The 27,618-nt window shown below is 42.4% G+C and overlaps 1 protein-coding gene across 2 annotated transcripts in view; it reads right to left on the reverse strand.

The window, feature by feature from the left end:
* Positions 1–3,040: 3,040 nt before the first annotated feature.
* CBX5 (chromobox 5) overlaps positions 3,041–27,618 on the reverse strand; it is a 45,309-nt gene continuing 20,731 nt past the window's right edge. Inside the window, exons 2-6 of one of the 2 annotated variants that reach the window (XM_047065348.1) lie at positions 22,362–22,436; positions 21,916–22,094; positions 16,232–16,418; positions 13,116–13,216; positions 3,041–11,448 (exon numbers count right to left, since the gene is read on the reverse strand). In XM_047065348.1, the coding sequence (XP_046921304.1) occupies positions 11,298–11,448; positions 13,116–13,216; positions 16,232–16,418; positions 21,916–22,052 (576 nt within the window). In that variant the 5' untranslated portion in view covers positions 22,053–22,094; positions 22,362–22,436 and the 3' untranslated portion in view covers positions 3,041–11,297. The remainder of the gene's footprint in view (positions 11,449–13,115; positions 13,217–16,231; positions 16,419–21,915; positions 22,095–22,361; positions 22,437–27,618) is intronic. The other variant, XM_047065347.1, reaches the window with a different exon arrangement.

Raw genomic sequence — 27,618 nt, forward strand, 5'->3', positions numbered from 1 at the left:
AGAAGGACTCCCCTTCCCCCCACCTGCAAAGTGGAAGAGGGGGAAAAAAAATCTGTATTTTACTTTCTCTCTCAATTTCTTCCTGTGAGCTTTCTTATTAGCTGTGTATTCCTAGAGACAGGGAAATAAAAATGGGGAGAGGAGAAAAGGGAAAAACAGTAACTGAGAAAGGACAATGAGCGGGAGAAGAAGGAAGAAGGAAGAAGGGCAGAGAAAAGATGGAAAGAAGGGGCATCCTCTGTATCCTGGTCTCAAAGCAGGAGAGGTTTTTCCCACCCTCCACAGCACCTTTGAGAAGCAAGTAGGCCAGACTTGCTCTCTCCTGGGAGCATCGTGGCGGCTCTGTCCCCTCTACCTCCCAGGTCCCTGTGCAGATAAGACCAGAAAGGTGAGAAGGGAACTAGGGGAAGGGGGGCACATGACAGAGGACAAAGGCGCTGTCAGGCCCAGGTCTCTGGAAGTTGAAACGTAAGGCAGCAGAAGGTTCCAATGTTGGGCAGAGGGATCAGGGGGAACAGGCGGCAGAGAGGTGCTGCATGGTTGTTGGAAACAGAAGGAAGGAACGGTCCATCCTGGGCGCACACAGCATAGGCAAGGGCTTCAGTTCATCTGTCCTCCTCTCCAGAGCTGCAGATCTCACCTGCCCCGCCTCCGCCCCCACCCTCGCTGCAGACCTAGAAGCTGAATTTTCTCGCTGTAGCCAGCAGCTAAGCTGTAGCCAGCAGCTAACGGCCGGCCGGCTTCCTTCCCCAGAAAACAGCAGCAGCAGGAAGGGGGAAGGAAGGAAGGAGTGCAGTGATAATCCCAAACCTTTGCATCTCAGCAGCCCCCAAATTTATAAGCCAGCCCAATTCTCAGCCTCTCTTCCTCTCTCCCTGGCTCATAACCAAATGATCACACAAGGCTTTTCTGAGAAAAGGCATGAGGTATCGCCTCTCCCCATCTGGGAGGGAGCATCACATTATACACAGAAAGAGATGCACCTGTTTCCAGAGGTGGCATGGGGTAGAAAGAGCTCATAAAGAGTCCCAGATTGTTGCAAGAAAGATAATAATTTGATGGGGTTGAAATTAAATGTCCAAATTGAGGCTGCTTATGAAATTTAAACGGGGTGGGGAGAACATGGGGTGGGGGGACCAGAAATGAGAAGGAAAAAGACAAAGAAAGAGAAAAACACACACGATACAGTAGACAAAGGGGAGAAACCATAAAAAACACAGACACACAAATAAAGACAGAAGCTGAGAGAGGAGGGAGCCGGCACCTGGAAAGCAAGATGTTACAGCTGCAGAGGGGGTGGGGGAAGTAGGAGAGCAGAGGCAGGGAAAGAGGAAACAAAGGCCGAGGAGCCAAGGACCAGACCTTTCCCCTCCCACGCCTTCAGCCCGTCCCCAACTGTAAGCAGGAGGGTTCAAGAGGTTTCTCACTTGGTCTTTACCTGCCCCCCATCTCTGCCAGAGTAAGAATCCCCAGTGCCTGTATGGCACGCTCACCACACCAGCTGGCCCCAGCTTTTGCCTTGTGCCCCCACCCTCCTCCACGGGTCACTTGGGTAGCAGCTTGGCATGTCCTCAGGATGTAATGGGTTCCCCTCTTGCACATGCTCACGTGCAGCAGCCCTCGACAACCGGGGCTCCCGCTCCCCTCCAAAGGTAGAGGCTGCCAGGGGGCCGCGCTTCCTCTAACAGACCACGTGCACTCAGCAACCCACCTAAGCACAGACCCCCACACTCGGTCCTCCACGTTCCCCCGGCTGTCAGTGCCGCATCGATCTCACTAGCTCCGCAGCTCTTTAGGGGAGACAAAGGGGGAGGCAAAACAGCCCGGCTCCGGGCTTGCCCAGCACACGGAGAGGCAACATTCCTGGGAGAAGAGTTATGAGCAATAATGATGAGCTCATCTGAATGAGGGCCATGCGGGCGTACCCCCTGACACACTGGAGGGAAACAAAAAGCAAGACGCAGTTGTTTAGGAGCGGGGGCGCGGGCGTCCAAACCCTGGAGCCGCGCCTTCTGCGGGCCCCGGGCAGAGACAAAGTGGCGCGAGGGTGCGGGAGCTGCTAGGAAAGGGAAGGAAGGGGGCAAGCAGTCCCAGGCTTCGGAGGTGGGAAATAAATAATGTCCAGAAGGGGCTGGCTCTGAAGTGGACCAAATGGCTCTCCTGTCCCATGTTTATGGGGTCATGGACCATTAAACCAGCCAACCTACAGATGTCTTCATAAGACTTTACGAGATTAGGCTGGGGAGACCCTATAACTCAGCAGCAAGAAGGGAAAACGAGAGGGAAGAATTGCAGATAAGAGATGTGGAAACGAGGCCTCAGCCTTCGGGGGGCGGGGGGCGATTGCAGTTCAGTGGGAGGAGGTCTGGCTTCTGGAACCCCTCTGGCTTCCTCACCCTACTTCGGCGAGAGTTTCTGCCTGTCTCCATTAGATTGAAAAGCGCATCAGGCTTTTACTAATAATTATAAACTATTATTTAACATACTTTCCTCCTAATCCAACTTCCAGTTGCTACCTACCCCCACCCCACCACGTTCCTGACCCACAATCAGGTCCTCAGAGAAACAGTTTCTTCGGCACTTGTGAAGCATATTAGAAAAGATAATAAAATAGCTATATTTACAAGCTCACGCACATTGGGATTTTCAAGCCTGATTTAGATGGTCAGATTGGTTTTCCACAAATTTTCATAACCAGGAGCGGACTCTTCTGGGGGTCCCTGGGAGGCTGAAGGCTAATATTTACTCTCTGGGCCACTAGCATAGCGCTGAGTGCATCCAGAGACCAGGAAGGCAGTCTCAACAGGTTATTAGGGAATAGAATAGGGAACAGGATACATGGTCTCTTATTCCCTCAGGCTTGCGCCACCCTGTGGCGATTTGCAGAAAGTCAGAGACCAACAATCCTCAGGAAAAAAGCCCTTGTTCTGGAAGTCTCGCAGCTCTTTCGGAAAGGCATTTGTGACAACTAGTTGACATTCCAGGGCCCAAGTTAAGGAAGGGTGTCAGACCCACATCTTGAAAACCACCACTCAGGATCCATATTTGAAAAGCAACCATTTATTAGAACCAATACAAGAGTATGAAAAGAGGGAAAAGAGGGTGGAAGAGGGGGAGAGAATGAGGTCTGCATCAATGTCAGTTGTGGAAACACATAAATTGCCTACTTTTAAACATTTACATTTAAAAGGCGAACATATATATATATCACTTATCCTAAAAAAATAAAAAAAATGAAAAGCAGACATGTTTGGCTGAACTAAAACCAAGAAACACAACCAAAACTCCCCCACAAACCAAAAAGATCCATAGAGAATTCAACTTCCCATTTTTCCACTTAGAAATCTGGCTACCAAGTGTGATGTGTTTTGTGACTCAGGATGGGACAGAGTGCGGAAAGAAGCCCAGCCTCTTGAGTCTCTCGGACCCCATCCTGTGAGAAAGGGCAAGGGCTGCTGGGCCACGGGTGAGTCAACTCCTGGCTACTTGGCAGGAGGCAGGAGGTCAGACTGTGCGCTCTCCACCCTCCAGAACTCCACAGAACCACCTGGTGCCACCAGCGCTGAGTGAACAAAGTCCACAGAGCGCAGAGAACCGGAATGTGACTGCAGCAAGGGGCCAGGACCTTGTGCTTTTCCATGGGTTACACATCTAGGGCCAAAGAGAGGGGAAAGGAGAAAGAGCCCTGTGGGGAAGAGGAGCTGGCTGAGCCCACATCTGGGCAAGTAGAAATAGTGTCCAAAGTTTTCCCAAACCGGAGGAAAAAGAGGTCAAGGTCAGATTCAGACTGTGGACACTGAGAAAAAGAGGACAAATGAGTACAGTAAGTTGGATGAAGCTTTAAGGAGTATCACTGCCTCATTCTGAGTGTTAAATGTATCTCTAGACAAAAACTTTCCCACAGCGGCTCTTTTGGTAGGGGATGGATAAAGTGGTTATGTTTATTGAACCAGCTGGTTCCTTTGGAGAGGCGAGGGTGCAGTGATTCCATTCAGGGGGCAATAAAATCAACGCTATAAATTCAGCCCACTGTGTTCATTTTGCTCCTGAGACAGCTGGAGTCTGCTCCAATCCCATGGGGAACAGGACCTTAACACCCAACCTGCAGAAACAAGCAATAGCGTCCCTGCCTCGTGGTTCCCTAATCCAATACTCTTGGGTCTGGAACAGCCTCTCTTCGTGGATGCAAGACAGAAAATACTAAGTGCCTTCCCCCATGACATCCTAAGTCTGGACTATTAAGACTCCAACATTCACAAAAACACTGTCAACATCTGAACTAGCAGCTTTGATGAGGGGTGGGGGTGGGGGGCAGAGAACTTGCCGAGGTCACTGGCAGTTCCAACCTTGGGACAGCTCAGTGAGGACTAAAGCCCGTGTCAGCCCTAGACTTTAGACTTCGGCTCAAGGCATCCTCCAGCGAGGACCCTACGGTACTCTACCAACTTTGATTTACAATGCCTCACAACACCCCTGTGAGGTAGGTCAGTATCATTAACCCCATTTGACAGATGGGGAACTGAGGCATTGGAAGGAGTGACTTGCCCAAGGTCAGCCATTATGAATCAGTTGAGGAGGTTGGCACACGTAGTCAGCATCCACTCAATTCTTGTTCCACTCCCCAGGGGATTTTACTTCTTAGGGCGCACTTGCAAGCAAAGGAAGTCAGCAGGTATACCTTACACTGCAAACTAGATGATCTCCATCAACCCACAAGTATTAACAGAGGGCTTATTCTTTATCTGGCATAACACAAGGAAGCTTGGAGACACAAACTGCTTCTGAAAGTCACGTGTTAATGGATATTCTGCAAATAAAATTCCATTTCAAGCATTAAAGGCATGAATTCTTTCATAAAGAAATATTCACTTTATCGTTAAGAGGTGAAGGACTAAGTCACGCTGATTTCCCAGAGTTCTGTGTGAGAACCCCTACTCCTAAATCCTGAAATTCAAGAACAAAACCTTATTTAAACAAGAACCTTGTCCCCAGTGGTGATCTTGATCGTGCGTGGAGTTGCAAGGTTGGGAGGGCAGGGGGTGGGGGGCAAGATTAGCAACAACAGTGCCGGTGGCAGCAGCAGTCCCTATGGGATGAGGCAGGAGGCAGGGATCCTTCTGCTGCCACTGTCCTTCCCCTCAATGGCCACAGGGCATCTTTCCAACTTTCTGTCCCAGCCCAACCTCAGGAGTTGCAGTATCTTCATGAATGGCTCTCAAAATTAAGGATATGAATGGTGACCCCTAGTTTTCCATTCAGGGAGAAGGGATGAAGTGTTCTCTAGAACTACTTGTAAGACTCTCGTAATATTCCTTAAAATCCTGACAGGGGCCTAACTTTTTGACAAAAGAAAGCTAAAAGGAAAAGCACTTTCCCCCCTCCTTTGGACTATGGCTGGACTCTGGTAGTAATGATTATGACCCTTGTCCTAAAACTAGGGGGAAAAAAACTAAATACACAGTCAGTCCTAGCTTTGAATCAAATCCTAAAGCTACTGGAAACTGCAAAACACGGACTTGAGCCTTAAAAGTGCTGTGACACAATTAAACTATATCTTCTCGGGTCTCCTTAAAGAATCTCCAGGCAGGAAGCCCCTCTTTTCCTCTGTGCCCCCACTCACAGTAGCCAGAGTAGCTGGACTCTTAACATACCTCAGAAGCTCAAAGAATGATTTGCCAACACACATGGTATAATGTCCACCAGGGTTACTCTAATGCCAGGAAGGACTGACCATCCCAAGATCTAAATATACACCTTTTTTTACTCCTGACCAACACTGGACAAGCCCAGGTGATGGTAATATTCAAGACTGATTAAAATGACAATGACAGTTCAGGTTCAGTCTGTTTGGAATTCATCAAAAAGTGTGATGAACTGGCCACTGGCGCCTAGATCAACTGTGAGGTCATACTTGTCAATGCCAGGGGACACAGACAGCTCTAGCGCGCGTGCACGCTCGCTCTCTCTCACTCACACACAAACAGACTGGCAAGATAAAAAGTTCATTGCATTCAATTTAGCCTAATTTCTTGATAATAGTTTCCTATTAGATTTTCCGATTAATACTGATGGCTCTTACCTAGGCTGTGATAATTAGGTTTTGATCTATTGTGACATTAATGATCACAATCAGTTGACTTCGAAATTGTCTTAATTAATGGCTCTTCCCTCCTCAGCTGCCTCCAGTGCAGGTTCTATCCCCTTCCCCCACCGCCGTGTTTTAACTCTTTCTTACTGATCCCAGAGACAAATAGCAGTGGAGGATCACTTCCCATAAACCAAGATTTTAAGCTATTTTAAAACATTTCTCTGACAGAAGAACAATACGAGATGACGAAATGAGGATCCGGATGAAAAAGCAAGAGAATGTGCTGTCAAGGCATAGAAAAAACTCCATGTTAGAAAACCACCAAAGTCAAGCATGATGTTATAGAGTGGCAATGACAAGCTGAAGTCACTCTAAAAAGACAAGATGAGGTAGTTCACAATTCAAGAAATCCAGCACAAGCACAAAGAAATTAGAACTGTCTTTATGAAGCTATCCAAAGAACCTGCACATTGTAATTTTCCAGAACAGTTACTCTTCATTCCTGGGAATTCTACCAAAGTTAGTCAATTCTCAGTTACCCAGGCAGCGAAAAGTATCTTTTTCTTGTGGTTATACGGTTCAGAATGGAGAATTTTCTTATGGGTAAACTGGTTCTTAACAGGGCTAGGCCTCACCCTCGACTTCCCTAGATTAATTATATCCGAAACTTCAGGGTATGTGCATTTCCAGGACAGAAATCACCACCCTGTACTGTTAAATAAAACTACACTGCACAGAATACATGGCTCACATGTTAGATGTGCCCCAAGCCTTCTCTGTGGCTAATCTCTTGTCACTGAAAAGTATGTCCTTGTTTCAGAGTTAAAGCCAACCTCACGTTAATTCTTCCAAAAGGGATGAGAAAATGAAAAAGGTGTCAGCAACTCTGATGGCAATAAGTGTTACAGAACCCACAATAATGTCACCAACACTGAACTGGATATGCAACACAGATAATACGCTTTCCACAAACAAGGATTCACTAGATCTTAAGAAATACTTTGGCAAAGAGCCTAAAACAGGGATCAAAATGAGGGGTTCTCAATCCCCACTCACCTGTTTTCTCTCTCAGCGACAGCATTTCTAACCAACCTTCAGTTATCCTTATCTTCTGGAATAAAGCAAGTCCTTGTTGTAGTCCATCTATGGCCAGTTAGCTCAGTTCATCCAAGGTCACAGGTCTTTTCCACGTATGAATCAACTGTCACCCTCCTACTGCCCCCAAGTCAGAAATGTGTCCCCATTTATGGTATTTATTACACTGAACTATTCACAATCAGTTCATCCCACATCAGCATCAAGGTTAAGGCCAGAGACTGCATCTTCTTGAACTTTGTACCCCCAAGGCCAAAAAAATGCTTGTTGAATAAAAAGAATGTTGACGTACACTCAGGTGGCTGGAATATGGACAGTTCAATACAAATCCACTACTATTAATTGGGTGGGGACACTGATTTCTGAGCATATACTCCTGGATGCAACGCTGGTAATCTCTCTGTTTTTGAAAATGTAACTGTTACGATTAGCGGTAAAGCCAGCATCAAACTCGAATACACTGGATCCAGACCATTCCTCTCTCCACCCTGCCACAGGTATGCTTACCTGGCGGTTCGATTACAAAGGTACAGATCGCAACAGTGTGATTTTTACTCTAAGAATCTAAACCAAAAGGATGGAATCATGGTGCAAAATGAGCTTTTCCTTTGACCTCATTTGTGAGAAACAACTTCCCCATTTCAAATCTGATGACATAACTCTTCCTGGGGTTCTCATGGCATTGCGAAGTAGTATTTTAGGCCCTCAAATTCAAACCCTAAGGGCAAAAACTGCTCCCCAGCCCAGACACAAGATAGATCCCTCTGACCCCTGACCGTTTAGGTGAGCTGGACTAAATGCCAACCCAACAGAATCACAAGATGAAAATCCCAAGCACCTTCCCAAAAGCCCTAGGATCTGACCTGAACAGGTGGAAAATGGCCTCCAGGAGGCCAGCTACAGAACAGAAATGAAGAGAGTTAAGAATAACCTAACTGCCCAAGCTATGGAAACAGGACTAATCTTTCATCACCAATCAAAAGCAGTTCCCACATATGGCTGTAAGACAGCCAAGGACCACCTAGACTTGTGAGCATCAAGGAACACCACCGGCTCAAATGCTCCCTTGAGCAGATGAAAACTGGACTGCAGAGGGAAAATGATACGGCCCTCTCCAGGTTAAAAATGGGTGCTTCCATCAGGACCGATGTTCCTAACAGCTAATCCTAACATGAGGGCATTGGCCCAGAGCTCAGGGCTCAGAAAAGCAGCTACCCTGACCTTGGTAAACTCTGCTGGGCAAGACTCTGCTACTTTCTGTGGAAAGGAAGGTCCTTGAATGTTGATTACAAGAAGAAATTCAGCATCAGAAAGAGGTTTTGAAAGAAGACTAAACACGGGAAAAACATATTTCGAGTACCTGAGACCTAGATGTTTAGGAGTGCTTAGCCCATGGCTACTAACTCTTCTGAGGAGAAAGCCCCATGAAAACAGGTTTCCCTTTGAGACTGCAATTCTGCAAGGGCCAGCACAGCTACTCAGCACTAACAAATGCCGGGGGCACAGGCGGGCATCTGGTTTCTTTTCTGTTGAGGGCTGAAATCAATACTGGCCCCTGGCTCCCTACATTCCTACCGAAGCAGCTGTGGGTAGTCAGGGAAAACAAAAATCGTGCTGGCAGCACTCAGTACAAGACCATGATTCAATAAACTGTGAACAGAAAACATGGAGTGAAGAGTAAGGTTTTAAAGGGCTGATGAGTTGTAGATGATACTTCCTTTGTTAAAAGAAAATCAGGTTTTGATGAGTATCTTAAATATTACCTATAACCACGGCAACCACATGCCCCAGGTTTCTCAGGACCAATCTCAGCACAAAATAATTCCATGGTGTTCTTTGTCCAATGCTAGGTCTTGGTCTTAAAAACACCGTCACTGTAGTTTACAGGCCCACTGCTCCTGGGAGGCACACTGGCTACATGGATAAGGGGTGATTTTCTCCACCTGCAAATCAACAGACCCAGATCACCTCCTGAGGGGCTCTGGCCTACTTTTGTCTTATTCTTGTCTACCCTAATTGATATTCTTGGCTCTTTGTAGGACAAATTTGTTTCCTGACCATCCTTTCTTTCTTTTAGATGCCCATCAGATTAAGTACTAAGCAATTATCTAGCACTTGATCTAGACCTTGAATTCTTTCAGAGTAAAGAAAGATGGAGATAAAAACTCCTACCCACTTGAGCTATGGGTTAGGAGTTCTCACCCAATCACATTACCATTCAGAAGGATTTTCCTGGATGACTTAAACCAAAAGCTTCATTGTTCCAGTCTGTCATGTCACTGCAGCAACAGCTGTCTTCTCAACTGTGCAGTATAATTTTTGACATAATTTATACAAGCACACAGAATTCAATCAGCAGCTGAGCAGGAAAGCAATGGTAACAAATGCTATGAATGGGTATATGATTTGCATATTATTCAGCTCATCTGTGGACTGGAGCAATCTATCCATTCCCCCGATTACTCTGAATCATCTAGAAATGGCTGAATGCTCCTGGCCAGACAGCTACATGTTTTAAAAATCAAAAGCAACAACAAAAACAACCTCAATGGCTGGTGAACTCTAGAGTTAAGGCTATTTCAAGCATTTATTCTTAATTCCTCAGCTTTGGACTGGGACACAGATGCTCATAACCCTGCTATTTCCTTACTTTTAGTCTTGTTTCTCTAGCCACCCTCCCCCCCCCCCCAACTGAAAGAAAATGGTTAAAGAGAATTAGGGCATTTCTTGGGGCACAAAGGCAGAAGGATATGGTAATAATCTCTCAATATAATGGCAAAGCAGGAGGAAGCCAAAAGTGAAATCTTTTGCTGAGTAGGGACAGAAGGTTGTGCCAGCATGCTAATGCCAGGGCCTGTCACTCTAAGGTGATAGTCTTCCACAGAAATGCATTTTTAAAAATAAGATACAACAAAGAGTTTGAGGGTGGAAAAAGGGAAGAGTATTATAATACTTTGGGGACTCTTGGTGGCAAATCCAGGAGTCAACAAAGCAGGAAATTTAGGACTATAAACACTATGAATATTTAAAATTTGATGTTGTGGCCGATGGCTCCCCTCCAAGAATTCCCCACTGAAAATAATGGCATGGAGGGGACACTTGGGTCCACGGAGAAGTGAGAGTCAGGTCTGAAGCCTCTTTGGTAACAGGAATGCTTTGGGAGGCCACAAAAGTTGGCAGGGCTGGAGGGTGCCTAGCACCTTGGCACAAGCAAGCACCAGGCAGTCACTCACACCTACATAAATATATAGTCCAAATGTGAGGGATGGAAGGAAATAATACATATATACCATATGTGATAATAAAGACAATTATATCCTACCCCATCATCCTCATGTACTAATAGCTAAAAATCTCCACAGTTAATATTCTTGTCATTGTATGACCGACTACACCACCTTGCAGAAGTAGAATCAAGGATTGATAAGAAACAAGGCCAAAAGTCCTGGAGCTAAGAGTGCCTTGACAAATTTGAGTGTAAAATTTCAAGTCCTCCAAAGGATGGAGCTATTCTGGGAGGATGAGTGGGGATGAACAACAGAGGGTGGCCCAGAAGACCACACCAGGAACCCTGTATTCTACTGGGTAGAGCTGAATGAGGTTGGGAAAGCCCCAACAGGTAGGCAGTTGCTATTGGCTTTTTAAAAAGATGGGAACATCTTTTCCATCCCAACATCTCAAAACAAAAGCTAGCTGGTCATCAACATGTTCTAAGAACCAAAGCAAGAAACCAAAATTCATCATCATTATAACAAAATCCCCCAATCTAAAAAGCAACTAACCCTGAAAAGATCAAGACTCTAAGATGTTTAAAAAGTTAAAACTCATCTTGAGGTCACAGGGGAGCAGAAGGAAGAGATCAGGGCAAAGGAAAAAATTGTGGGAATTACACACAGTATGTAAATGCCTGGTCTTCACAGAGAGACACTTATCATGAATCAGACCATCAGTTATGTTACAAGAGAACCAATACCAACATTTCTCCTGTGGAGCACAGTGATAAGCACATTTTTTATGGATGTGTTTAGGATAGAACAGGGTGGGCAGAAGGGAGAGGAGGCAGGGAGGTGAATGTATTATATACAAAGAGAAATGACAGAGACCACCCCCTCCTTTAGCTCTTTGCTGTTTCTTTCTCTTTGTTTTCCGCGTCCTCAGGATAGGCATGCCACGTCAGTCTCTCTTCATAAAATGCTATCACAATCTGTGGACATTTTACATTAGCTTCTTTTGCAAGAACCAGGTCTGCTTCATCTGTGTCTTTCCTGGAGAGAGAGAATACGAGACTTAGAAGGAGAGGAAGTAAGAATGAGAGATAATCTATCTAAACCAAGGTTTATGTTGTTATATGGATTTAACGGACTTGATTTCCTCTCCATCTTGATTTCAAGGTGAGAAGGACCCTAACAGCTCAATATTTTCAAGGAGAAATTCAAGTAAATAAAAATTACCAGGGAGTATCATTTAACTACCACATCAGACAGAAACAGAAGTCTTCAGCTAGAACTTAGATGAAAAACAGAAGGCTTAATCAAAAGGCTGAAAATGAAATTATATAAATTTCGCTCCTGTAATTCTGATTTGTGTGTATGAGCATGTGAGTGAACACACGATCAAACCTACATTCAGTCCTATTGATTATGCACAGATTGATCAACCCAGTTTCTGGATCATCTGAGTGAAAAGGTCTTAACCTTCCTCATCTTGTGGCCTTTTAAACACTCATTGTCCTTTTGGAGAGAACTATGGATTGGAATAATAAGAAAACAGAAATTTAAGTCAGCAACAGTACTTATACAAGGGAGAATAAAGGAGAATGTAAAATTTAGTCACTAAAATGAAATGTAGGAATTAACTGCAAATTTCAATTATCCAAGTTTACAAAGGCTCTACTACCATGTAGGACAGAAAAACACAGCAAGTCTTAACCAGGATTCCAAATCGAGAAAAAAAATATTTTAAGTTAAAATTCCGCCGACACTTGAGCAAAGACAACTACCTCCTTTTCTAGAAAACGGAGATATTTAATTCATAGAGGTAAGTATTACAGATGAAAAGAGGAGGGGAAAACACACAGCTCAGAGCAGATACTCAAATTTGGACTGCGGTGGGGAAAAAAAGCTAGTTAATATGTGAATGTAAATCGTGTAACGCATATGGCTGAGTGGGAAAAGCAGTCAATACAGCTCCTTACTTCTGACAGAGTATAATGATTCTTCAAATCTAGGCTTCTGGGTAATTTACCAGCAAAATTTCGATCAGATAAAATATTAAACCTTTTGATTCTACAACTTTTAAGGTAAATTAGCTTCCTCAGCAGCAATGCGGCATGAAGCCTCTATTTAGAGACCAAGCTTAAATCACAAGCCCAGAATACTTGGAAACAGAGAGGTGGTGAGGGCCACACCATAAATCACCCTGTCTTTAAGAAACCAAATTGAGGGGAAGTAACTACACTTTCCTCTAAGAGACATTCCCTCCACCGGATGAAATAACTTATGCTTTGGCTAGTATTAGTCTTAAAGCTTTTTGTTGAGATTATTTTTCTCTTTTAGACATCATTCAGTTGTTTTGATCCTCAGTGATGGCAGAAAGCCTCACTCAACTCCCATCTCATGGCCACAGGCTCATGGTCTGATGGTAAATGATTCAGAACTGTGTAAATAAATGGTTAGGTCATGTCTATAGGGTTCCTACCTAAAGCTACCTTAGGTATTGGGGCTAATGTAATTTGGCTTAATACCAAAGCTTGGGAATATCTTAAATTCATTCTCGATCATAATTCCCGTTAATACTAATAGGTGATATGAGCCAAAGATCTTTGACAATCAAAATTCTTTGTTGGGAAATACTCGGTCTTCCCTATCTTCCATACAAACTCAAGTCACTGGCAAAGAAACACAATTGTACACTGAGGCCCAATCTCTCTCACCATTTCATTAGGAACATTAAATCGCCACAGGAATCTGTCGCCCCAATGATCTTTTCTGGTTCCAGTCCTCTCTCAAAGCCCCGAGCGATATCATTGCTCTGCTATAAATAGAAGATAAAGAAAGTTTACAGCTTGGAGAAGAGTAAAAAAAAAACCCTGTTTCTCAGCTCAACAAAGCACAACCTAAGTTCATTTTGTCACCAATTCAAAGAATTCTTAGAACTTAAGAAATACAATAGTGGGCCAGCCAGTGACAGTGATGCTAAGAGGTATTTTTGTAAGAAGATGCAGTTGTCTTTCTAATACTCCTTCACAGGATTAGGAAATGGCCCCCAAAACTCTTTCATATCCCGTAAGACATCCTGAAATCATCATCTAGGAACTCATCTAACCCTGTAATCAAACCTCCTTAATATTATGAATTGACTACCCCTACAATGCTGCTTCCAAGATGATAAACAAGTCCATGCTTACCTGAACTAAACCCTTTTTCGCTTTATAAACTTCAAATATACCACCTCTTAATTTTTTAGACATTTAGTTTAACAGTGACCGATATTTCTAATACTTTTTTTCTTTAACATAGTCCTCTATATGTATGAAAGAACAGCGGTAAGAATGATTCAAGGCAGTACCATAAAACAGCAAATTTCTTTCAGAGCTCACATACTGCAATACCCACATGCTTGGAGAAGAGGGCCCGGTCTATGCCCATCCCCTCCTGAAGGAGAGAACAGAACTGTTCATTAGAGAACAGAACTGGACAGTGATTTAAAACAAACTGATCATTTTCTAGATTACTCAAACTTGGCCAAAATGTAATCATGCAATCAAGACAAGAGTACACCCGACTCAAGGGTGATGGCACTGGTTGCGAGCAAAATGGTGAAATTTTAGACAAACCAGGTAATTTTAAAAACCTTATTATAGAAAATAATGCAAGCTTATAAAAAAGATTTAGAAAGACTGCCCAAATGAACTAAACATCTGATGTCTGATTTTCATAATAAAATCTCTTTGATCTGACATTCACCCTGCTTTTTTCTGAAATACAAAGTATTCAGGATCCAGGTGGTCCCCAAAGATACCAGAACCCACACTGGGAAGGAAATTCCATGCACGGATCAGGGGAGATACTGACTCAAAAACACAGCCTCTTTTGGGGGCGCTTAAGGGGAGGAGGTTCCCAGATGTGCACACAGCTGCTCACAGCTGGAATGCTGGCGCACGAACTGAGTCGTAAATCATAGCTGGCGGCTGAAAACAGTTTGCCACATAGGGAGGGAAGGGAAGAAAAATGTTCAAGCTGCTGAAAAGGAGCCGAGGCGAGGAAAATGCTAAAATCATCACACAGGCAGTAATCTTAAATCAGGCATAATGCCGACTAACAAATTTCTTCTGCAGTGGTCTAAAGAAAGAAACGTAATCCCCTCCTGTATCTTTAAAACATACAATCACCTATCTTTCTGGCTGCCTACCTGACAGCCGGGAGCACTGCTGAGAATGCTGTCAGGGGCCCCAGATGAACATTACAATGTAAGGGACGTGTGGGGGTTGTTTTCAAGGTCAGTGGCATCAGAACCTGGCCTCGGAAGACAACTCTCTATGCTGGCCAGTAGGTCTAAGCCAGATTGTTCCTTTTCAAAAGGACAGAAACCTTATGTTGAGGAAAAACAAACTATATGGCACAAATGGCTAGTCACAAGTCTTACACTGTGCCATTTGGTCTCTTTACTTACCTAGAAAATGAATCAAATGACAAAAAAACAGAATACAAAGGACTAATAAAAAAGGAAAAAAAAAAAAAAAAGAACCAAGTCTTAGCTCCTTAGAGAAGGGAAGGCATTCTCAAATCCTCATCAGTACACTATACCATAATGATATACACCCCTCACCAGAATAGTTTTAAAAAATAAGGTTGTAAAAAATAAAATCAATCAGGGAAACAAATAAGGAGACAAACACAAACCCAGAGTCCACTTTCACTTGTAGCTTCCAATCTTTTACTCTTATTTTCAATTCTTTTGGAATGCTGATCTCCCATTTTCTCTATCACTTATATATAGGTCCTTGATGCCTAGGGTCTGACCCACAGAAATCTAAATGTAATTGGTCTGGGGTGCATCTTGGGTACTGGATCTTTTCTTTTTTTAAGCCCCCCCCCCCACCCACCCCTGGTGATTCTAATATGCAGCCAGGGCTGAGAACTAATGTTCTAGAAAAATGGGTACCAAGTAGAATGAAGATAAATAGAGACGCTTATGGCAGTGATGCTGAAGATTCAGAAGTGGACTTATGCTTTTATTTTATTAAACGTTAAGGGTATGATACATCCTTCACCACAAAAGGCTTCATAACCTTGAAATAAACGAGTGGAAGCTGGTGGGGTGTGTGTGTATGTATGTGTGTGTACACAGATAGATGAAAAAAGAGAGGTAGGAACAGTGCTTATGCTAGTTATTTGAGAGCTGAAGATCAGAAGGATTAAAGCAACTGAATCAACCAATATTTCATAAACACACTTTCCAAACTGAACAATAAAAAGATTCAAGAGATGAAAATTAATTTATTTGGAATATGTAGAATAAGATCAAAAGAGAAAATACCCATGCCACTGAACTGTACACTTTAAAATAGTTAACTGTATGTTATGCGAATTACACGTCAATTTTAAAAAGCAAGAGAATATAAAAGTTTGAAAATAAGTGCTACCTTTGGAACAAAAGGAAAAAAGTAAAGTAGTAAACATTTTAAAGCCCTTTTTGTAGACTTAAAAATGTCAAGTCCCTCCCCATCTAAGATAACCTAGCTGCCTTACTCATGGAAAAGACAGGGAGTGGCTGCCTGTTTTAGAGGGATTTAATTTTGCCACCTTAATACAATTCAGTGAAATGCATACAGTATTACATTTCTCACTCAGCCAGGAGGGGGCGCTGTAGTCAATAAACATATCTCCCTGGAAGCTCTTTTGTTCAACAAATTACCTTGCAGACCATCCTTAGAAAAGAAACAAGCATAATAAGGCTGGGGGGGGGGGGGCGGGGGCGGGGCGGCAGGGGGAGGGTGGGCGAGTGGCAAAACAATTGTTTGTGGGGAAAAGGGAAAAGGAAGCTTACCTCTCTCTTTTTTTTGGATTTGATATCATCAGCATTGTTCGAGAAATTGGATTTCCTCTTGTTACTTTCTGACTTCTCCCTGGGTTTGTTATTTTCACCCTCCTTCATCTTCTTATACTTTTTCATAAACTCAGAAATTAGCTCAGGGCAATCCAAATTTTTCTCAGGTTCCCAAGTATTGTGCTCCCTGGGCACAAAGAATGGAAAGAAAAAGAAAAAAAAAAAAAGGAAAGAATGAGGGGGAAAAAAATCGAATGCTTTCTTAAAGACAAGTAGGCAAAACGAAAAAAAAACCTATACTTAAAAGAGATAATAAATTTGATCCCAGGATCTATCCAAGAGAAATGAAAAAATATATCCACAAAGAAACTTGCACACAATTACTTATAGCAGCATTTTAATAGCCAAAGACAGAAAACAATTCAAATGTCCATCAACTTGTGAACGGATGAATAAATGCGGTATATCTACACATAATAATACTATTCAGCAACAAAAGAAACGCAATACTAATTAATACATGCCACAATATGAAAGAACCTCAAAAATAATAAGCTGAAAGAAGCCAGATGCAAAAGGCTATATATTATTGGATTCCATTTATATGAAATGTCTACTAAAGACACATTTAGAGACAAAAAGCAGACCAGTAGTTCCTAGGGGCTGAGGTTTGGGATTAACTACAAATGAGTTCAAGGGCATCTGGGGAGATTATAGAAATTCTAAAAGTTGAGTGTGGTAATTAATAGTGGCTACACAACTCTATGAATTTACTAAAATTTGTTGAATTGTACATTTTCAATGAATGAATTTTATGGTATGTAAATTATACCTCAATAAAGCTTTTAAAAACTCAAACATGAATTCTGCTTTTAAGTGGCAAAATGTGATTTCATACCTATGAGAATCCTAAGGAATAACATAGTAAGACCTGCACCCCCAGTTTACACTATCTAACTTCACTAACACTAACTTTACTTATTTTGAAGAAATATCAACAATTACTGAAGGACTGAAAATAATTATTAAGAAAAAAGGTAGTGACGGCTTCAATCATTAGAATATAGGCAAATGGTAGGAAGACAACTCCGAAGTGGGATTTGGAATGTATTATTCAATGCTATGGATTCAAGACTACTGTTACTAGTCAAAATACATTTTTATATTAATAAAAAACCCAAACTGAATAAATGAGTTTAATTAAACTTGGATCATGGGAGTCCCATTAAGAGAAAAACAAACAGTTATTATTCACAAAGTTGTTCTATGTATTCCTGGCATGGGTTTTGGAAAACCAAACTACCAACTGCATCAGAAGCTTATGGAATCAAAGCATGAAATGTACCTACATGGGAAAAACCAGACCAGGCATCCTTTTCACTCCTAGCCAGTGGCAGAAGTTCTTTTGGTTAACAGAGTATTACTAGTTTATATTAAAGTACACCTAAAAATGTATTTTAGTTGTAGGATGATTAATGATTATATGTGAACGAAAATGATTTAAAATGTAGAAAATGATTTCTACAATCCTTTCACTGACTTGGGAAAAAATTATTTAATGTATGCACTATCATTTTAAATATTGTTCTTTAAATAAGGTGTCTTTAGATGGGCATGGTTTGAACACATGCCAGAATAACTTGACTTAAATAAGCAGAATAATGGAAAAATCTGGTATTTACTCTAGATTTAAATAACCTTCTCCAAAAAGAGCTTGAGAATAAGACAAAATGTATTTCAAAATCATCTGAGCTAAAACTAGAAAAGACTCTCCTTCATAGCTCTTCTTTCAGCAAAAAACAAAAAACCACCTCATACAGTAACTTTCCCCCAAATCCACAAACCATATAGCTTACTATCCCAGAAGAAATTAAGACACCAAAAGCAAAGGCATGCCAACACTGTGACACAAGCAGGCAGACATGGGGGGATAGGACAGAGTCTCTACTGACAGCAAGGCAAGCCGGTCCTATAATGCTATAATAGGTTTATCTCTTCTCCTACCATATTAGTATTGCTGCTTCTACATCAACCAATTTTCCCCCACAAGACAGCATGATATAATTTAAAAAGAGCCTGGGCCATCAGGGCCAAGAAATCGGATACTGGATCCTTGTGCCAGCACTTAACCAGTGCCAGATGCTTACACTATCTTCGGCAAATAACTTCGCTAACTTCCTCATCTGTAAACTGAAAATACTTCCAAAGGCTGTTATGAGAATTAAAGAGAACACATGAAGTAAAATCTGACCATTGCCTAACAAGCAGTAGGTACTTAATTATAGACAATGCTGAAGTGGGCAAAATTTGTTCATCTTTAATGAAATCCTGGGCATTTCTGAGAAAGTAAGGACAATTGCTTTAATCCATCTACCTCAAACTGTCTTCCCCCCTTTAATCTATGTAAGCTACCAGTAGCTCAAATACACATATAGTTTCAAGTACCTTTAAAACGACCAAGAGTTTCCAATGGTGATTCACTGGGCCCAATAAACACCCTTAAAATCTTTCAGTGTTATTTTCTTTAAAGTTTATTCACTTATTTAAGTAATCTCTATACCCAATGTGTGGCTCAAACTCAGGACCTCAAGAATAAGAGTCGCACACTCCACTAAATGAGCCAGCCAGGCACCCCTCCATATTATTTTAATTCCTATTCCTTGGTCTGTCCAACTTGTATTTCTCATCTCTAAAGGATGCTGTGATACCATTCCTCTTCAGAAATATGAAGGGCATATTCTGATTGCTGTGCTACCTGTGGTGCTGTGTGCTAGAGATGCTAAGCATCCTGTAGTGCACGAGCTGTCCCACCTAAAATGCCAAAAGTGTTCCAAATGAGAAATATTGACTTACGTACGAAATAACCTTAAGTATGTTCTATAGGCTCCTGATTCAGACCTTTGTCCAAAGACAATGTCAAAACTTCAACCTTTTTAGTATCTTGAAGCCCTACACTTTAATGTTAAGATGTTTGGTATGATAACAATTAGCCATAAGCGGCTTCTGAACGCTTGAAATGTGACTAGTCTGAACTGAGATGTGCTATAAAATATACATCAGGTTTTTAAGACTTAGCATAAAAAACAATGTATGATATTTTAATCTTTAGACTGATTAATGTTGAAATAGCATTTTGATACACTGTGTTAGATAAATTATTAAAATTAATTTCACTTTTTCTTTCTTCCAAGATTTCATTTAAATTCAAGTTAGTTAACATGTAATATAGTATTGGTTTTAGGAGTAGAATTTAGTGAATTTCACTCTTCTTTAATGTGGCCACCAAAAAATTTAAAATTACACATGTGGCTTGCATTAGATTTCTATTGGACAGCCACTCCAAGAAGCCTACATCACTTTCTATCAGTTCACTGGGGTTCTGAAAAATCCATTCTTTGTTATCAGGCATCCTGGGAAGGGAATTAATCAGAAATTGAGGCAAAATGTCTAACGATTACACAGCCTCACATACTTCACCTTTCAAGCTACCTCTTCTGTGCTTCAATATATGTCTAGTTCTATTTCTTGCAAAGAAGAATAATCTCCTTTAGCACTTCAGCATAAAGCCAGATACTTCCTAACAGACATTCCAATCAATACCTCAGTATCACTTGTTTTGTTTGTAATGTTTATTTATTTTGAGAGAGAGAGAGAGAGAGAGAGAGAGAAAGAAAGTGTGAGCAGGGGAAGGGCAGAGAGAGAGGGAGAGAGAAAATTCCAAGCAGGCTCCACACTCAGAGTGAAGCCTGACACAGAGCTCAATCTCATGACCATGAGATCATGACCTGAGCCAAAATCAAGAGTCAGATGCTTAACTGAGCCACCCAGGTGCCCCACTTCGGTATCATTCTTAAAGCTCATGGATTAAAGGGGAGCCTGGGTGGCTCAGTCGGTTGAGCATCTGACTTCGGCTGAGATCATGGGCTCAGGTCATGATCTCACAGCTCGTGAGTTCCAGCCCCGCGTCAGGCTCTGTGCTGACAGCTCAGAGCCTGAAGCCTGCTTCGGATTCTGTGTCTCCCTCTCTCTGCCCCTAACCCACTCGCATTCTGTCTTTGTCTCTCTCAAAAATAAATAAACATTAAAAAAAAAAAAAAGGGCGGGGATGGGGGGTGATAGGTTCAGGTCTTAAAAAAAAAAAAAACACAAAACAAAACAAACCCCCAAAAACCAAGACTGATAAAGTATATTATTAATTGCAGAAACTAGGGCAATGTGTATCTGAGTGTTCACTCCATTTCTTTTGCTTCAGCTGTACATTTTAAATTAAAACAAAAAAGGGCGCCCGAGTGGCTCAGTTGGTTGAGCGTCCGACTTCGGCTCAGGTCATGATTTCGTGGTCTGTGAGTTTGAGCCCTACATCGGGCTCTGTGCTGACAGCTCAGAACCTGGAGCCTGCTTCAGATTCTGTGCCTCCCTCTTCTCTGCCCCTCCCCCGCTCATGCTCTGTCTCTCTCTGTCAAAAATAAATAAACATTAAAAAAATTTTTTTTTTTAAAATGAAATTAAAACAAAAATAAATATTGGCCCACGTGGGGGGAAATGTGGCCTCAGACTTAAGTTTCCCATTAAAATAAATCCTTCATCCTAGGTCACTTCTGAGATTCAAGGATCATTTTGAAAAACCAGGCTATGGGGTGGACAACTTCTGCTTAAACATATATATTTTAGATTAGTTATATTCAAAAGAATAGTAACAATTTTTAGTTATTTATTTTTTAATGTTTATTTTTGAAAGAGGGCATGAGTGCGGGGGGGAGGGGGGGCGGAGAAAGTGAGTGTGAGTGTGTCCCAAGCAGGCCCCACACTATCAGTGCAGAGTCCAACTCCAGGCTTGAACCCACAAACTGTGAGATCATGACCTGAGCCAAAATCAACAGTTGGATGCTTAACTGACTTGAGCCACCAAGGCACCCCTGCTTATACTTTAAAAAGAAAAAAGAAAGATTTTATTTTTAAATAATCTCTACACCCGGGGCGCCTGGGTGGCGCAGTCGGTTAAGCGTCCGACTTCAGCCAGGTCACGATCTCGCGCTCCGTGAGTTCGAGCCCCGCATCAGGCTCTGGGCTGATGGCTCGGAGCCTGGAGCCTGTTTCCGATTCTGTGTCTGCCTCTCTCTCTGCCCCTCCCCCGTTCATGCTCTGTCTCTCTCTGTCCCAAAAATAAATAAACGTTGAAAAAAAAAAAAATTAAAAAAAAAAAAAATAATCTCTACACCCAACATGAGGTTCAAATTCACAATCCTCAGATCAAGAGTCACGTGCTGTACCAACTGATCCAGCCTGGCACCCCAGTAACAGTTTATAGTTACACTGAACTTACCTGTCAGGCTCTACATCTACCCAACATCTCTATGACAAGTACGATTTCCTATTCTATTGAAGAGGAAAAAGAATAAGGAACTAAAACCAAGGTCACCCAGCTCCTAAGTTGGGGAGCAAGAATCTGGACCCAGGCGATCTAGCTCCACATCTACGCACCTATTCACCATACTGTCTCTCAAAAGCATTACCACTAGAACCCCAGCTCCAAGGGAGAGACTTCTGTTTCGTTTACTGCTGTGTCTTCTCTTAGGAGGAGTGCAGGTGGAGAGAGGAAAAGACAAAGATGGTGGTGTCTCATGGGGAAAGAAACCAAAGGTATCCACCCGATAGAGTCCGAAGGCCTAAAAGAAGGCACTTACTCAGAAAAGCCTTTCCACTTCAGTAGATATTCCACTTGCCCCTTAACTACACGCCTGTCTAGCACCTTCTCCACGACATACTCCTCCTCATCCTCTGAAGAAGAACTGTCAGCTGTCCGCTTGGTTTTCTTGCCCATGTCGCAAGCTGTTCCACCTGAAGGACTAAGGCCACCGGGTTCCTGCAAATAGGAAGGACAAAATGGTCAGAATCCACACAAGGAGTTATAACTCTGTCACTGCTTGGGGCACCTAGGTGGCTCAGTCAGTTAAGCATCCGACTCTTGATTTGGCTCAGGTCATAATCTCACAGTTTGGGAAACTGAGCCCCACATCAGTTTGGGTTTCTGTCTCCCTCTCCCTCTCTCTGCCCCTCCCCCGCTCACTCACTTTCTCTCTAAATAAATAAATACACTAAAAAATTTAAAAAAACAAAAACAAAAAAAAACCTTTGTCTCTTCTTGATGGAATGCAGGGAGTACTGTACCCCTCTCTTGGGTCTTGAAGCATTCTACAGATGATTCCTAAGAATATAAGTAAAAACTGGGTGAATCCCCACTTTCCCAACCACAACTTTCTCTTCAGCTTACAAGACCAAAATCATTATTAGACACAACTGTCTAACTCCTCTATTTTCAGATTCCAAAAGACAAGTGGTATGGTATGTTACTCCTGTAACTGTTTACAACCCAGGATCTCAAAGAAATGCGGAAAACCATCAGCTTAAAAGAGGGATAGAATTAAAACCTTTCCCTACAAGGTGAGTAAGTTTCTTTATAAAAATGAAAAAAGAAAAGCCACAAATTGTAAGCCTTCCTCTGCTCTAAGGATCCTGACTAGCCTCTTAGCAGCACACAAAAAAGGCTTGGTCAGGCATCTTTCACCACTGTCTTCGGTGACCTGGTACATCTCTCCCTTAAACAAATTGAGCTTGTCCCTACATACTATCCATCAGCTTACAAAAGCAAGGCTGGCATCTCAGACACAGCAAGCCTCCTTCTTCATTTGGGGATGGGAGAAAGGTAGGGAGAAAAAGAAAATTTTATTCCATAAAATAGAAATTAGTTACTGGATTGTTCAGTAATTCTCAAGGCTCAACTAATCCAAATAGTTAAGGAGGTACCTCTCTTAACTGGAGTTGACCATGGGCCAAAGGAAGAAGAGGAGGAAAAAGAACTCTGGCCCCAGACTCACATCAACACGAAGCCTCGAAACACAGAGGAACCATTCATAGGCCCAAGGAAAGCTGAAGCAAGGCAACACAAATGGAAATTGAGTTAAGCTCAGAAAAATGCACAACTAGGGGGTACTCAACACAGAATCTAGTTTTTTAAGTTCCCATGTTGTTGTTTCCATAATCATTTTTAAGAATTCTTCTTTAACCATGTTAAATGATGCCTACAGCCTGGATTATAGAGTAGCAGGAATTGTTTTCTTAGCTGAACTCCATTTTTCTTTTCCTGCAATCTTAAAAGATTTTTCTTCACCACTTTCTAAAAATATGTCCATCCTGACTAGAAGAGGACTCCCAGGAACAAGGAAGGCCACTACTAATCCCAGAATTTTGTTCAAGTCAAGTAGCATAAAAAGTTGCATTTATCAATTTGCCTCAAGTTAGCAACATTTAAGGAATTATTCCAAGAACATCTAATTGGAAACCATGTCTCCAGAACCTATTAGCAATAGGGCTGCCCACCCAAAAAATTGTACCCATTACTGCCCTGTAATAAAACTAAGTTTTTATTAAAGTCCTTTATTTGGAAGAGGGGGTGGCAGGGGGAGAAATGTAGACAGGAGTTTCAAAATAATTTTTCCATGAATTTAGAAGAAAGTCCTAAGCTTTAAGAAAAAAAAAAATCTTATTTAAAATAAAAACAGCCTCCGACCTCACCAGAGACAGGAAATGTCATATTCCAGGGAGAGTACCCCACCCCCACCCCCACTCACCTTGGAATTTCCGGGAGCTGAGCAGTTTAGGTCAGAGCGCTGGGGTTAAAACCAGCCCCGGGTTAGATGCATGCAGTTAAGCATTGTGGCTATGGCCTCCCATGCCTCACGAGGAAAAACAAGGATTTACATATGTGTTCTTCAGTTTGAGGGAGGAAAGAGGAAAATCTCCCTTTATACCTTCATGCAGAAGAGGAGCCCCTAAGGTAGAAGATGAATGGGGGTTCCCTCCTTTACCTACCGGATCGCCCCAGTTCTTTCTTTCCCTCTGGGCTAACAGGAGGGGCCTCCCCTCCCAGGTCTGGGGCTTGGCGGGCTGGCAGCTCCCCCGCCCCCACCCAGCTGCCTGGGAGCCACTGCGCAGCTGTCCCAGCCCGTTGCCATGGCAACTGGCAGCAGTACTAGACTAAGGGGGGGGGGGAGCAAACGGAAAAGTTAAAAGGCTTAACTTTCCTTTTCTGTGAAGACTGGGTGGAGAAGTTGGAAGGTACTCCCTTGGCCTCAAAGCTAAGGCATTCAGAGCTCAAGGGAATCGGTTCTTGGGTTTTAAACCCAAAACTTGTACTTATTCCTCTAAGAGCACTGGGAATTAATCAATAGCATTTTAAGATCATCTAACAGGATTATACCTCAAATGGAAGGGGGAGGGGAAAGGCTAGGTCCTTGTACAACGGGGAATCAGTTCAAACCACCCACCCCAACCCAGCCCAGAAGCACTTTAAACAAGGCCTTTTCTACCATCTGTCACTGAACAGTTAATTAAAATTGCTTGGGGGATGCAGGGCGAGGGGGGGGGGGGCGGATAGCAGGAAAGGGGGAGAAAGGAAGTATTTCAAGACACTATACAACTTTCCTTCTTTGGGAGAATACTAGATCCAGAAACAGAATCCAGACACTTGAAGCATTACCAAAGAACCTATCAACTGACATTATAGGTAGAAAAAGATTTAATCCTTCAGTAGTTTTTAAAAAGGGAGTAGTTTAAAAGTCCATCCTCACCATCGTTAAAACCATTTTCATTAGTTGTTCTTATAACATTATGAAACAAATTTTTGAATAATTACGACCCACCCAAAGCATTAATATATAATAATTTAAAACCCTATATACCAATAATACCTAACACTTGAGAAAAGGAAGGCTGAGATAAAGAAAAGAAATACTTGGTGACTTGCAGTCCCATAAAGTGTCCTTTCTCCTGGCCCTAAAGAACACTTAGGAGAGCTCCAAAGCCCTGCTCTGCTTTACAATATAGGTCTTTAGAGCCAGAGATCGCTGCCATAGGAGAGTAAGAAAAAGGGACAGTCCAAAGCAAAGAACCCAAGTGAGGAAAAAGCAGAGAATTGTGATTATTTTGGTTATCAAACAGAAGAGATTACAGGGTATGAGAGTAAAGTAGACAGTTTTTAACTACAGATTTCCTCAACTTTGAATGGACCCGTCAGGAAATCTGAGTAAAAACTGCCTTTTTGGACTCTTCCTAACTTTTTAAAACTTTTTGTAGTTAAGGGATATGAAAACAATGCCAAAGGAATTAGATCAGGGTTCTGACTCTGTGATTAACTTGCCATGTGTGATACAGAGTAAATAACTGAGATCTAACCCCAGTCACTAAAATGGGCCAAATAAATCCCCACTGCCTACCTCCTAGGGAAACAGTGAGTTTATATAGAAACCAAAGAGATGGTAAGTCCCCCAAAGAGAAGCTTTTGTAAAAATATAGGGCCAAATACAACAGCAGCAGGAAATATGTGACCTTCCAAATTCCTAAACTTTTAAACCCTATCACATGTAGTAACTCCTGCAACTCAACATGTTAGTAGACATCAAGAAGAGTGTCTTTGTTAACTAGGCACCAGTAAACTAATAAAGCTTCAGAGAATACACAGGTACATTCTTCTTTTTTTTTTATGTTTATTCTGAGAAAGAGAGAGAGAGAGAAAGAGAGACAGTGAGCAAGGGAGGTGTAGAGAGAGGGAGACAGAATCCCAAGCAGGCTCCGCAGCTGTCAGTGCAGTGCCCAACTCTGGGCTCAAACCCATGAACTGTGAGATCATGCATGACCTGAGCCAAATCAAGGGTCGCTTAACCACTGAGCCACCCAGGCGCCCCAGGTACATTCTCTCTTAAGGGTAAAATACTTATTTTTACTTCTTAAAGCTCAGAAAAGCATTGGAGTGGTAGTATGAAAAGACTAACAGTAATTCTGTGAAGAGATAAACAACAGGAAAGAATGACAGCAACATTAATATTTTAGTGAAATCTTTTAGGAAAAAAAGTGAAATCAACAAGGAAAAGGACAAAAATATTCTGGTGTGTATCCCCTCCCTGAAACACCCGGAAATAATGTCAGATCAATTTCCTCCTTCCCCCTCTTTAAGAACTGCCTAAAGGGCACATGGCTAAGGTCCTTTTCTCTTTGGGAAATGGGTTTTGTAACAGCTGACAAATCAAATTGGGCGTGATGCCAGGAGTCAGAGTCCAACCATAATATTCTGTAAAGAATGGCATGCAAGTGTCTTGTAAATCTCCTGGACAGTCACAGATCAGAAGCTGGCAAGGATGACGACATAGTTCTGATGGAATGTGTCTTATCTTAACCTTGAAGTTACAGATCTGCTCAGGAGCAGCAGTAAGAAATGAGAAATGCACTCAGACGTTGGAGGGAACATAATTCTCCTTTAGACAGTGCGACCCAGTATATTAGGGTCAAATGAAACACAAAGCCAGACGGACAATTTAAGGGCTAGAGCCCGGACCAGATAAAGCATCAAGACTGGTGGTTCACGCTGAGCTTGAGAGGAGGGAGCGTTCAAGTATGAGAAATGAGACATGGCTGGCAGGATGATGGAGTGATTAAGGTAGAATCCCGATACCATGACAAAGGAAGAGAGGATGAGCCTGAGCGCAACCTTATCCTTATAGAAATCTCCATAGGAAGGGGTGAGCAGCTTCTCAAGTTTCTAGAGTCTTTCAAGCGTAACAGCTCTCAGCCCTTTCTTACACACAGTAACTCTGCTAAAGGCATCAACAGCTACAGATAGATTCCAGCAATTTAACTGCCCATCAGGATGTGAGAAAAGAGTAGGCTCCACCAACCCTTCATATCAACAACACAAGGCAAATTCACCTTACAGGCCTGAGCGCTAGGCAAAAAAAAATACCTAAACCAGGGATCTGGTAAGAAGTCAGCCTTGGAAAAACATCAAAGAGCTTTGTGGCCAGGCACAGTCAGAACCCACATTCCAAGTCGATGACAGGAGACTTCTTTAATAGATAAATCTTCGGGGGGGGGGGGGGCGGGGGGGGGAGTGAAGAGGTAAAACAGAAAGAGAAGAGGGACAAAAAAATCCCACTCATTATATCATTACAAGGGTTAAAAAAATGTATTAAGAACTGCTAGTCTGCAGAAGGTACAGAGAGACCATTACAGAAAACTGGGACAATCCAGAACAACAGAGGTAATGGTCAGCTATTTGCACTTATCAATCCTAGAACCACAGAATCACCCACATAGGGTCTCTGGGATCTGTCTGTCCAGTTCAGGCTCTGCTCCAGTCCCTCCAGTCACTACTTTGCAATGCCAGCTGTCTTGGTGGCTTTTCTTAGATCTTGGTGTAGCACATTTTATTTTCATCACTACTTACGAGCAAAAGTATATATACAACATAATTCTAAATCTTTCTCTGAGCTTGCTTTGTATTTTTTTTAAAGTAACGAAAACCAACTGGTAAAGTGCCTCACTGAACCACCCACTGA

Source organism: Lynx rufus, unplaced genomic scaffold (genome assembly GCF_022079265.1).
Source record: "Lynx rufus isolate CCGP_SWC_20201006 ecotype Redwood Valley unplaced genomic scaffold, mLynRuf1.p SCAF_7, whole genome shotgun sequence".
NCBI classification, from domain to species: Eukaryota; Metazoa; Chordata; class Mammalia; order Carnivora; family Felidae; genus Lynx; species Lynx rufus.